This window comes from Nomascus leucogenys, chromosome 6 (genome assembly GCF_006542625.1).
Source record: "Nomascus leucogenys isolate Asia chromosome 6, Asia_NLE_v1, whole genome shotgun sequence".
Taxonomy (NCBI): Eukaryota; Metazoa; Chordata; class Mammalia; order Primates; family Hylobatidae; genus Nomascus; species Nomascus leucogenys.
In genome coordinates this window covers 37,997,217-38,011,390 of record NC_044386.1, presented here as the reverse complement: position 1 = coordinate 38,011,390, position 14,174 = coordinate 37,997,217, and the positions used below count along the sequence as shown (strand labels likewise).

Below are 14,174 nucleotides of genomic sequence, written 5' to 3'. Positions count from 1 at the left end.
TTGTCTTTTAATTAGAGTTACTGTTTTCCTATTCGAATAACCTCCTGTTGACTTTAAAAGTACAAAATAATATTTAGAAACACTTTGCCACTCTTTCATCTTGAATTTCCTGGAGATGTCTTCATAGCCAGTTGTTAGGCTAAAGGAGAGCAGATTACTTGGGTTTCTTGGAAAGATAATAGAACTTCAGTATAATATGAGATCGTATGACTTGTGAGAATTTGCAAGTAAGATCTGGCTATTTCAGAGTCTGAGCAAACTGATACCCTTACCTAAGGAATGTTTAGAGAAACACACTAGACTGGCTATAATCATGGAGGTGTTTATTCTGTATTGTTTTATTAGGTTAGAAACCTGTAGAACTCTTAAGCAGTCAAAACCATTTTCACATACTTTAAGTTTCAACTTTTTTTTACTAAGCCACAATATGTTTCTACGATTTTTTTAAAATCTGAATACTTTTTGTCAGACAGATCTATGCCTTTAGACATAAATTTTTCAGGTGATACATGATATCTAAAAGTGATCACAGAAGGCATGTTCCCTATTTCATTTTACGTTTCTTAAACTTAGTAATATCTTTACATTAATCTTTTCCCAACTGTATCACACTTATGATAAAAGATCAACAACACTCAATTCTCTAAGGCCAGCAAATAGTTTTATTCATGGAGTGTAGTCTGGGCTAATATATCTTCCATATTCACTTATCTTCTGCCCATGCATGAGGACTATACCTTAAAGTTTATGGGGAGGAAATATTTCAGAGGAAGGTAATTTTAATTAGTCTTTACTCTAGAAAATAGGTTCTCAAACTCAACAATGCGCCAAAGGACCTGTTAAAACACAGATCATTGGGTCTCACTTCTCGAGTTTCTGATCCAGAAGGTTTTGGGAAGGGCTCAGAAATATCCATTGCTAATACATTCCTAGGTAATATGGATGCGGCTGGTTTAGGAGCCACACTTTGGGAACCAATTCTCTTGAACAAGAGCCATCAATCTATGGCCCAAAGGCCAAATTTGACCTGCCACTTAAAAAAAATAAAGTTTTATTTTTATTGGAACACAACCACATTCATATGTTTACATATCATCTATGGCTACTTTCATACAATAATGGCAGAGGTGAATAATTTCAACAGACGCCATATGGCCTACATATGACTATCCAGGCCACTTATAGAAAAAGCTTGCTGGCCCCTGCCCTAGGACATTATCCTTAAAATCACATATTGGCAGATCCAGATACCAAAATAACTTTTAATCTATTTCTTCTGGCTGCATACAAAGACCATTAAAATTATTGACATTCTCATTTTAAAAACACACAAAGGCTTTCAACAGTGATGCATTATTCTTCTAACTCATTTTATAAGGTTAGATTATATATTCCCATTTTCATGGATAAATTCATTTCTTATTTTATTTTGCTCTTTACTAAAGGCCTGGTCTCTGTCTGGCAATAGTTTTTACTCAAATATAATAAAATTTTATTTTTTCCTAATAGGCATCTTCTGGAATTTCTAGTGGCAAAATGCCCCTTGTATAGATTCAAATAGAGGCAGATATGCCTAATTCCAGGCTACAGTAATGATGTTATCGCACACAAGTGTATTTATTTAATGAGTAACAGACAAGTCCAACCTCTGTAGGCAAGTGACAGGGACTTTTGGCAAGGTTTTTTTGTTTAGTCAGTCTACTAGATGTACTTCCCTAAGTTTGATTATTGCAACATACACTTATATGTTACAGATTCATAAGAAACAAGAAATACAAACAAAAGTTTAAGGCAATAACTTCTTTCAGAAGAAATGCAAGAAAAAATGTGCAGCCTTTGAATAAAACATCCAAATCATTAGTCCATTTCCCTTGGAAACAAAGCCTTATCAGTAATAACCAGTAGGATGGTAGTTTTTGTATCGAGAAAATTAAGAATCTTCTAGGAGACAAGTTTAACCATATGGCCAAGTAACAACATAAGCTGACAATTAAGCTTTCACCACTCTCAAAGTTCCCAACTTCAATTCTCAGAGAACAACTGCTTAGTCAATTCTTGGTACTCTTGCCCCTCTCGGTAAAGGAAAATTGTATTGCATTACTAGCTCCTTAAGAAGGATAATGTTTTGTATTCTTTCAGCAAAGAATTAAGGCCTGTGTAAAGATTTATGAGACAGAGATCTGGTTGCGGAGTTGCCACTAAAGGATCAGGGGTGGGGCTGATAAACGTGATAAACATTATAAAAATAGAGCTTTGCATGAGATTCCCTCAGAACTGAAAGGACGTTGTACCTCATGATACTAGGGAAATCAAAGATTTTTGCAAAGGATGTTCTATTTGAGCTGGGTCTTGGGAGAAGGGAAGAGAGAAGGTGTTGAGGATACAAGAAACAGCCAAGTGGAGACATGGAGGCATGAAAAAGAAGTTTATGTTCAAATGGCAAGGTTTTCTTTTGCTAGAGTATAGGTTTTATGGGAGGAAATGGCAGGAGGTGAGGGTGGTAAAGTAACTTAAAATAAATATTCCAAACTAAGAAGTGTAAGACCCACTTTACCTTGAAAATTGTAGTGAACCACCCCCACCCCCCAGCAACATGATAGTAGTTGTACAATCCATTAATTGGGAAAATATATAATGACCAATGGGTTACTAGGAATTGAGTAACATTTTTAAATGATCTGCACTCAGTCACAATAGCAACTGCATATGTTTGCATTATATGTAAGATATATTATTTATTCAGTTTATAGTCACTACATGGTGAGTATATGGTTTTTCTATTCTAGCAATAGTAGGACATCCCATATATAAAGTTTTTTGGTTTCTTCTATTTTTTTTTTGTTTTGGGTTTTTTTTGTTTGTTTTTTGGTTTTTGTTTTGAGACAGGATTTCACTCTGTTTCCCACGCTGAAGTACAATGGAACAATCATGGCTCACCACAGCGTCAACCTTCTGAGCTCAAGCAATCCTCCCATGTCAGCCTCCCAAGTAGCTGGAACCACAGGCCATGCCACCACTTCTGGCTACTTTTTTGTATTTTTGTGGAGACACGGTTTTGCCATGTTGCCCCAGCTGGTCTCGAACTCCTGGACTCAAGTGATCCACCTGCCTCAGCTTCTCAAAGTGTTGGGATTATAGTCATGAGCCACCATTCCCAGCAGGGGAGCAAGTTTTCAAGTTAAAAAAACAAACAAACAAAACCCTAATCAATTTAGGGAGATGGATTAGAAGAGTGACCAGTTATAAAGTTGCCCTAGTAAGAAACGATAAATATCATGAAGAAAAACAATGATGGCAACAGGAAGCAGAGAATTTTAACAGGTTTTTAGAAGTAGAAATTGAGAGGACTTGGTGACTGAGTAGATCCAGAAGTGAAGGATAGAAAGGATCAGTGTGAGTCTAAAGAGTTTAGAGAGTGTTATTCATAGCATTAATAATTTCTGGTTTCTGCTTTAATTAAGAATGAAAAGAAACTATACTCGGTTGGAGAAGATGTTGAAATTTCATGCCTTACTGGCTTTGAAACTGTTGGATACCAGTACTTCAGATGCTTACCAGACGGGACCTGGAGACAAGGGGATGTGGAATGCCAACGTGAGAACTGGGCAAACAATTTTGCTTGATTACTTTACAGAATGAATATGCCCAATATAAAAACAGTAAAATCACATCCTTTGATCAATACATTTTACTAGTTTTTAGTAACTCTGGTGAAAGATTTTGTGAAGCAGAAAATAAATAGAAGGGCTCATTTGCTAAAACTGGATTTCCAGATATCTCCATATTTCAGTGTTCCTGCTCCTACCTATTACTGTCACACACACAGGTCTGTGAAGTATGCACTTCAAAAGAAATCCAGGAAGTCTGCAAGCTGTATCTAACTACAGACATCTGCCTTGCCGAATGTTCAAATTGACACAAAATGCTGAGTCTCAAGAAGATGATATTTACACTCTTTATGTATCAGAAATGGGAATTTGTGTAAGATGGGATTTTGTGTAAGATGGGATTTTGTGTAAGATGTAGTTTTCACCAAGACACTACTCCTTGGCGCGTGTTCACATTCTTTGTTGAGAAAGAGCGAATGAGCTTTAGGCTCTGCACATATCTGTGCTAGAGTAAAGTAAAAAACAAGATTCAAATAAGGCTTGAATGGGACTCCAAAGACTTACTGTGGGAGACCATGAAGCAGAGTTGAGACCAGTGTCAATTAGAATGCCCATCACTCTGCATCACTCACAGCGTGGTAACTTCCATTTGGAGAAATCCACTAGGGATAAGAGAAAAGAAAGTGTTTCTTGAAAGGAAAAGGTCCCAATGATTTCATAAAAGTTAGATGTGTCTGGAACCAGTTCTTTAGCAAGGGAACCTCAGATAATGAAACTAAAGGGAATTTTTCAATGAAGGGTCTGAGGGAAAGCCCGGGATTCTTATCCCCCAGGTTTTCTGATCAAAAGGAGGCACCAAAGCTGAACAGATGCAGTAAATCTCATCAAAATCACCTCTTTGGTTGCATAAAATTTGCCTAAATTTGTTGTTTATTCTGCTCCACTAAACACATACGAAATATTGCTCTCTTGCAGGGACAGAGTGCATCAAGCCAGTTGTGCAGGAAGTCCTGACAATTACACCATTTCAAAGATTGTATAGAATTGGTGAATCCATTGAGCTAACTTGCCCTAAAGGCTTTGTTATTGCTGGGCCATCAAGGTACACATGCCAGGGGAATTCCTGGACACCACCCATTTCAAACTCTCTCACCTGTGAAAAAGGTGAGTAGCAGCTCAGTGTTCTGGGGTCTGATAGGTGGTGCACCCTGAGATTGGTAGTATAGCCTCTACAGCCATTCTATTTCTTAAGCACTGAGAGGCTAAAAAAGATGCAAGTTCAGACAGTGTGAGTCAAACAGGAACTATGCAATAGCTCTGCTAATTCCCTAAGCTCATTGCCATCCTGCCTCCTTTATTCTCTTCTGGGCTTTTATAACATGTGAAAGAAAGGGAGAAAGTTAACCTTTTGAATAACCTTAAATAAAATTATCAGTAAAGCGATCTCATGGAAATTAGTGACAACTTCAGGTAAGTATTGTGTCTTGGTTTCACTAGACTCCTGATCATAATAATAAATTACAAGGAACGTAAGAGTCAGTGGAATGAATGTATGTGGAAGCCGTAGACTTCAGAAAGTTAGGATCTTTTAGGCACCATAGGCAGTATCCTCATAAGGGCATTCGCATGCATGTGCACACACGTGCCCTTAGATTAGAAATTAAAATTATAATCCAAACTGAGAAATACAAAATGTTCCAAAGCTAGATAAAGGAAATACATAGCCTATTTCATATGCTTTCTCTCCAATAATATTGACAGAAAGACCAATTAGGGGAGTCACAGAAAGAGAAAGACAATCATAAATAAAACCCGACACTGTGAGGTAAAGACACTTTCAGGCAGGGAAACATTATTAATTCTTTCAATGTGAAAAAGTTCTGCTTCATGAAGATGTGAGATGCTACACAGTTACTTTTTTCTTTCCCCCCAGACCTGAACTCCTCCTTTTTAGCCCTTCAGAGGATCCTCTTGCCCTGAGCACTTTACAGACCGGAGTATTGTTGCTCCTGTGCTGGGAGGTGTGGGCAGCTGAGTCCCAGCACTGCTTCAACCTGAGGCTGATTGGAAGAGCAGATTCCTTGCATAAGATCATTGACAATTTCAAACCTGTAGTGATAGAGCAAGGCTCTGTGCCACTTGAAAACTGAATTGATTCGTTTTGGAAACAATGTATACCTTGCTGCTCCTCCCAGGCCTAAATGTAGAATTATAAAGGCGAAAGAGGCATAGGTAAACAATATCACCACAACGTAAACCATAGTAGCTAAAGCCTTACCGGAAGGATAGGTCTCCAAGTTCATGAGAGTTCTGGGCCAAGTTTCACCAGATAGAATGGCGGTAATAGAAAGAAATGAAAACAACTGTGAATAGGAAACCTAGGAATTTTTTACATCTTTATTTTTGCTTCTAACATGAGCCACCTTTCCTTATCAAACCTTCTACTTGATAAGCTAAGCGGAGGAAGAGTGAGCTGAGCCTCCAGTCCTGCCTTGACAATTAACTTGCTCACCAGGTCATTTTGGTTCTGGGGATGCCTGAATAGTCAGATCCGGATCAAAAAAGTGTGTTTCATTCAATAGACTGAGGAGTTCAGCTTCAGGTCCAGGTTCTCTAGGTGGGCCTCAACATGAGCAAAGAAACCAAGGTTCCCTCTTCCATAAATACACCCCCAGTGTCACTCCCTCTATTTTCATCCCCCTCCCTCGCTGACATGCTATTCAGTTCCTCATCTTGGTTCAAGTGTAATTTCCTTATGAATCCTTCCTTAATCTTCCCAGTTGGAGTCTTTATAGTATGTGGTCTCCTGAAACCATGTTCCCTTTCTTCAGAATACTTGTCTCAGTCCTTAATTCTAAATCCATTATTATAATTATTTGATTAACATCTGTTTTCTCTTTCTTTTTTCCTCTCCTTTCCTCTCCTCTCCTCCACCTTCTTCCTTCCGTCCTTCCCTTCTTTTTCTTTTCCCATCATAATGTTCTAGTGCCTAGAATGTCATGCAGGGATTAATACCTACATTTAGGAGCTGCATTTCTCCATTGATTCTTGTAAGAAAATCTGACTTTCAAGCCATTCACATCCATATTGCTAAATCTAATGGATTTTTTTTTTTTCCTTATCTTCTTTGGCCTCTCAGCAGCCTTCAGCAATGTTGACCTTCTGCACATATGTTCTTTCCTTGGCTTCATATTCTTGTTTAGCTCTGACATTTCTGGCTGTTGCCGTCTATTTTTGGTAGGCTCCTGCCAGTGCTTGGACATTAATCACTGGAGTTTCCCAAGTTTTGGACCTGTCCCCTCGCCTCACACTGCACTTTCCTACTGAAGAATCTTACCCACACGCATAGCTTCAGTGACTCCCCCATAGACTAATAACAGATTTAAGTCTTTAGCACAGACTTCGCCACTGAGATTTAGACATGAATATCTAAATTCCTATATATCTACGTTTTTCAGATGTCTTAAAGATACCATAAATTCAACATCTACAGAGGGGAACTCTTAATTCATCACCCTTCCTTCCTAAAACTAAGCATTTTCTAATATTTTCTATTTCAGGTAAGGCACCAATGTATATTCTTTTTTTTTTTTTTTTTTTTTGAGACGGAGTCTCGCTCTGTCACCCAGGCTGGAGTGCAGTGGCGCAATCTCGGCTCACTGCAAGCTCCGCCTCCCGGGTTCATGCTATTCTCCTGCCTCAGCCTCTCCGAGTAGCTGGGACTACAGGCGCCCACCACCAAGCCCGGCTAATTTTTTTTTTGTATTTTTAGTAGAGACGGGGTTTCACCGTGGTCTCGATCTCCTGACCTCGTGATCCGCCCCCCTCGGCCTCCCAAAGTGCTGGGATTACAAGCGTGAGCCACCGCGCCCAGCCATGTATATTCTTTTATGCAAATCAGAAGCCTAAGAATCATATAATTGACAGCTCTAATAACTTACGCATAATAGGTAATATCACTTGTTTTACCTGCTAGCTGTGTCTCAAGTTTATCCACTTTTCTCCATTTCCACCTCTGGAACCTTGGTCCAAATTATCATCCTCTTTCACCTGAACTACCACAATAACCTCATAGATTAGCTCCCTGGAGCCCTATTGACCACCATGCCTCTTCAAATCCATTCTCTGCACAGAAGCCAGAATTAATTTCTTTTTTTCAAAATCGAGGGCTGATTTTGTTACACCACTCCCTGCTTAAAACCCATCAGAGACTGTCTACTCTTTATAAAATGAAGACAAAACCCTTCAAAGACCCTATTAGTCCCCCATACAGCCTACCAGACACCTACCTCTCTGGCCACAGCTTGTTCCATCCTCTTGTTTTTCAGCACTTCAACCACACTGGGTTCTCTCAGTTCCAGGAAACTCTCATGCTGCCTCCGTTTTTTTTTTTTTTTAGATGGAGTCTCACTCTGTTGCCCAGGCTAGGATGCAGTGGCACAATCTCGGCTCACTGCAACCTCTGTCTCCCAGGTTCAAGTGACTCTTTTGCCTCAGCCTCCTGAGTAGCTGAGACTACAGGCGTGTGCCACCATGCCCCGCTGATTTTGGTATTTTTAGTATAGATGGGGTTTTGCCATATTGACCAGGCTTGTCTCAAACTCCTGACCTTGTGATCTGCCCGCCTCAGCCTCCCAAAGTGCTGGGATTACAAGCGTGAGCCACTATGCCCAGCCACTGCCTCCCATTTGAACTTTTCCATACCTTATGTTTCCTCTGCATTGAACAGCCTCACTTTTCTTTCTTCATTTTACCTTTTCTAATCTTTTAGCTACATCAATTTTTTATTATATGATCTCTTTAATAGCACTAAGAAAGGCAACAATTATATATATATTATATATATATATATATATATTAGTGTGCTCATTTGATTAATGTCTGTCTGCACCTATAAGACTATAAGCTTGGTGAGCACAGGATCTGGGTCAGTTTATGCTCAATCTACTGTCTCCAGAACCTTACAGAGTGATGGGAATATCATGCATACTCAATAAATATTTGAAAAACAAATGAACAAAAATTTCAACGGTTCCATTTTCTTTAGTTATCTGAACATAATAGCAATTTTAGGTTGGAAAATGATACCTCATGTGCACTGGAAAGGACCTTTCAGATGGAATATTTAATGACCATGTATTTAGAGAAGCCAAAATGAATGCTCTAACTCCAAGAGATAAATATGAATTCTTTACCACTGCCTCTTCTCTGAATTCAAGCTTGTCACTTAGAATCCATACTGTGCACTGTTCTTTTCTCCTTTTTTTCTTTTGTTTCAGATACTCTAACAAAATTAAAAGGCCATTGTCAGCCAGGACAGAAACAGTCAGGATCTGGATGCATTTGTATGTCTCCAGAAGAAGACTGTAGGTAAGAGATACCCTACAGACTGTGTCTGGAAATTGGGAAAACCAGTCTAGTGTAACCAACTTGATGGAAGAGCTGAGCTTTTTGAAGCACAGACATGAAATAAATGAATTTTCCACATAACTGACATTCCTGTGCTCTGCTGAATTCCTCCTTCCCCATTGGGTAGCAAGTTTCTTAATTATCTCTCAGCCCAGTTCCCTGTTTAAAATCAGATTGTTTATTAAAACAGCCTCATTTTGATTTTAAAGACTTAACTTCTGCACATGTAAAAACTTTAAACTCAGTTATATCAACAGCTTCCTTTTCCTCTTACTCAAGCCCAGGGCTTGGAGTGGGGTGGGGAAAACAGGCAAAAGAAAACTGGTTGGTGAGTGAACACGCTACATTGGCTACATGCCCCCTGTTTTTTTCTGATCTTCATGTGGAAATGCTTGCTTTCCCCTCTTGGGCAGCCATTATTCAGAAGATCTCTGTGTGTTTGACACAGACTCCAACGATTACTTTACTTCACCCGCCTGTAAGTTTCTGGCTGAGAAATGTTTAAATAATCAGCAACTCCATTTTCTACATATTGGTTCCTGCCAAGATGGCCGCCAGTTAGAATGGGGTCTTGAAAGGACAAGACTTTCATCCAACAGCACAAAGAAAGAATCCTGTGGCTATGACACCTGCTACGACTGGGAAAAGTGTTCAGGTAAGTTCCAGTGGTGACTATACTAAATGCTCTCACTTAACCTTCATCTCAGCTTGTACATCATCTTTCTTAAAAATAACCTATCCTTAATCAAAAATGATTTCATTGTAAAAAAAAATTTATAAAATGATTTAGACAGAAAGGAAAATTATAATCACCCACAAGTAGAAATAACTACTGTAGTAATGTGGGTGTATATCTTGCCAATCTTTTCTCTATGCATATGTAATCAGTACCACCCTTAGGCCCCAGTGGGAAGAGCACCTGTCCTGATCTCATGTTTCAGGCATCCCTCAGAGTCCCAGCTTTGGAAGGCCTTCACCAGAATTGTCTAAGTTTCCTTCTAGTGTTTGGGACTGTCTGAGGCCAATAGTGCTGTCCAGGTAGGACTGGATTTTGCATTGCCAAAGCATCTTCCTGAAATTTCTTTAAGTCTTCTTTCTGTGCCTGGGTCAAGCCAAGGCTGACAATACTATTCAAGTAGGACACCCTGAGCCCAGACAGCATCCCACATGAACGCAGGCACCGTTATACTTTCCAGCTCTGTACTGCTTCTCCACCCCACCACACATGGGGTCAGCCAGATGCCCCAAAGTGCTCTGGGGCTCATGCCTGTGGAGTCACCTCTGGCCCAGACTAGACCCTCATTCTCAGAAAACAGCTTGGTGAACAAATTGCTCCTGCTAGCCAGCAGGGCATTCTTGCTCAAGATTGCTTGAAATTAGAAAGCCAGTATGATGCTGACACTCTAATTTGGGGTGACTCCAATAGTTTATAGATAAGCACCCCATAAAAAAAATTTGCCCCTGGGTCTCAAACATCTCAGGAGTGGCCCTGCATATACCACAAATTTTTAAAATATAAAATTGGATCATACTCTACATGTTATTCTATATATTGCTGTTTTTTCACTTACTATGTCATGGAACTGTTTTCATATCAACATATATTATTCAGCCGCATAATTCTCAATGTCTGCAAAAGTCTATATGGGTATTCTAAGATTTATTTAACCAACCTCTGGTTAGGCATTTAAATTTTTTCTCCTGTATTTTGCTATCATAAATAGTGCCATCATACCTAAATCGATCACAAATAAATCTGTGATCTAAGATTACATCCTTCAGATATAGCTTAGAAAGGGACATTTCTAGGTAAATATTATTTTTAAATATTAATTTTTTATTGATACAATATGTTGGCTCCCTATCCAGAAATGTTTTTGCCATATTATATTTCCTAGAACATGTAGTAAAGACTGCTTCCCCACACTCTCACCAAACCTTGGAGTTATCACTCCTTTGTATCTCTGCCAATTTAATACTTAAGGAGTAGCATTCTATTTCCATTTTCCCTAAGTTTAGTGGCCATAGACATTACATTTGTGAATTATTTCGAGGCAGGGACTTCACAGCAGTACATTCGCTCCAAGATGAAGTTTGACCCTGAAATAACCCAACTAAGCTTTATATCTTTTTCAAAAGACGGATTGGAGATTACAACAGAACCCAAACAGTTAGAGCTATTTCCTTTGTGGAATATTTTCCAAAAAAATTATCTTAAATTGGAGCATAAAGTATGCAAAGGAATCTTTGCTGAAACCACCTTACTTTTGCAAAAAGAAAGACAAAACCATATTGTTCCTCTTGACTCTTTTTTGACTTTGTGGCCCAGTGTTCTTCAGCTCAGTCCTGGAAAGGGGAGAGGTCTTAATACTCAAAACCAGGTCTTTCCCAATCCACTTAAAGTTGATTATCAAGCTTCAGCTCCCTTGACAGGCCACAAGATTGAAACATGACAGAAGGTGGACATAGCTGGCATCTGATGGTGACAACTCAGGATGCCAGTATCTGGGGTTTTCAACTTTCATGCCATGTCTAAACAAGGCAATTCTATATAAGATACAGAAAACTAGGGCCTGATATGCACGTTGCTTAATTCTAATCACTATTAAATAACTTTCTAGGCAAAAACTCTACTATTCATTTTTTTTGATGCTTGATCAACACCATTACTCAACTGACGTCTCTTGCAAACAATAATTTGTGATAGAAAAGAGCTGAAAGTATTCTGCAACATCATTTTTATTTTAAATATAAACTTTTTATCTGAGAAATGTAGTGTAAGAACATTATTGTCAAAAATACATAGAGAAAATAAAATTTGGTCAGCAGGGAAGGTAAGAACTGTTCCCTGACTGTACTGTAATAGATAGGTCAGGCATTTGGGGCTGTATTTAGTGTTACCTTCCATTCTTCCTTATTTATCATAGAGAAGCAGTCTTCAGAGAACTCTTCTATTGGAAATAATGTATTTTTTTTGCTACCTTCCCTTTTTTTGCTATCTTCCCACAAATTTTTTTTTCAAATCTGCATGAGTGAAAAATAACAGTTTACAATTTTATCAAAATACCTGTCTTTACTATTACCCCTTTGCTGTACACATATCTAAATCCTCACATACTTGAGGAGTCTGTTTTTAAAAAAAAGTACTAAAAACTATGAAATTAACAGAATGCTCTGGGTAGTCAAACTAACACATGAACATTTCTTAATAGAAGATATATTTAGGCAATTTAAAATATTTTTTGGTTCTGCACACAATCAGGAAACTCAAAGCATTTTTTTCCTCTAAAGATATGATCTTTCTGTGCTAGCTTTCTTTAATTGGTGAGCAAAAGTAAATGTCACAGAGGGTTCTGTTTGGATTAGCACTATAGAAAAGTATCAATATACAAATGATAGCATTTATGAAGACAGAGAAAGCTAAAAATGTACTTTATACCCAGGCCACTCATGGGAAGTTGGAATATTAGTAATTTTCAGTTCAATTGAATGTCACTTTGATTAAACTGTGTTCTTGATTACATTGTGCTCTTAGTTACTCTTTTCCTTCTCTATCTAAAACGAAATTTTAAAAAACTTTAAAATAGAACTTCAAAGTAATATGAAGATCACCTTTCAAAAGTTACAACATGAGTGAAATCCCCCAGAAGCCTATTTTATAGATATTAAGTATTTTTCTGAATTTCAGAAATATCTACCACCAACCAACAGGAAGGGGAAATTTATTCAGCCAACATCCATTTAGCAGCCAATGTGTAAGTCACTGTTCAAGGCATAATGATGGTTTTAAGATGAGGCACCCTTTTTACCCCTCAAATTTTTGGAGGAGTAACATTAGACAATAATTACATGAATCACTTTAGTGCAAGTCAGGATGTGATAAGACCATTAAGAGAGAGAAATATCTTCTGGTCTGGAAGGGTTTCTTAAGCATAGAAGTGTGAAGACTGAGTGTTGAAGGACGAATTAGTAGAGGTGGTGGGAAGGGTCTTTTGGTGCTGGTAGTTCTGAAAATAATTAGGCAAAGAACATTTAAGCTATATCCATACTAAAAGGGTAATGACCATGGCCCTTCCAAAAACCTAAGGAACTGATGTCCTAACCAGAGGTGGAATAGTCCCCTGTCTTTCACCAAACTCCATCTCTTCCAACAATAGACAAGAACATTCTTTCCAACAATGAACAAGAATCTTCTCTAGCTGGTTGACAGAGAGCATAGTAAGGAAATGCATGCTTTTCCATAAAATGTTTCCTACCAAGGGCAAGATGCCCAGGCATGTGGTGCATATGAGTATCTCCCTACTTCCTTTCCCTATTTTTCACCATCAGTTGAGACACATGGGAAAGAATTGATATCTGCCTAAAATAAGCTATTCATTCATGACCTCATTGCTAATACTCACGCTGACTCAGGTATTTTGGCAACATGAATTATTCTAGATCCATTAAATAAATTTCTTTTTTGTACACTTATACCTGCACCCACAATTCGGAATTTCAAATCGGTTGATCCAGAAGAATTAATTGAGTGCCTTGTTAAAAGCTGATAGGACACATGAGCCACACTGCTCTCCAAAAAAGCACTTATCATTGTCTTGGGGAAAAGACATATGAAAAGCTAACTGATAAGAATGCATACAAAAATGTCAGATATGGTACTGACAAGTTTACACTACTAAAATTTGGCTAAATAAAAGATCTGCTTTAGTTAAACCGTCGTGGAAAGCAGTGTGGCGATTCCTCAAAGAACTTAAAACAGAATTCCTTGAAGGACTTAAAACATAATTACCATTTGACCCAGCAATCCCATTACTGGGTATATACCCAAAGGGATATAAATCATTCTATCATAGAGATACATACACATGTATTTTATTGTTGTACCATTTACATTATCAAAGGCATAGACTCAACCTAAATACCCATCAACGATAAACTGGATAAAGAAAATGTGGTGCAAATATATCATGGAATACTATGCAGCCATAAAAAACGATGAGATCATGTCCTTTGCAGCAACATGGATGGAGCTGGAGGCCATTATCCTAAGCAAACTAATACAAGAACAGAAAACCAAATACCACATGTTCTTACTTGTAAGCAGGGGCTAAACAACGAGAACATATGGACACAAAGAAATAACAGACACCAGAGCTG

The 14,174-nt window shown here is 38.3% G+C and overlaps 1 protein-coding gene across 2 annotated transcripts in view; it reads left to right on the top strand.

Annotated features, from left to right (window-relative positions):
- Positions 1–14,174, top strand: part of C6 (complement C6) — a 115,615-nt gene that overhangs the window by 98,830 nt on the left and 2,611 nt on the right. For both annotated transcript variants that reach the window (XM_003274386.3, XM_003274387.3), the window contains exons 14-17: positions 3,462–3,594; positions 4,584–4,772; positions 8,888–8,978; positions 9,431–9,672. In XM_003274386.3, the coding sequence (XP_003274434.1) occupies positions 3,462–3,594; positions 4,584–4,772; positions 8,888–8,978; positions 9,431–9,672 (655 nt within the window). The remainder of the gene's footprint in view (positions 1–3,461; positions 3,595–4,583; positions 4,773–8,887; positions 8,979–9,430; positions 9,673–14,174) is intronic.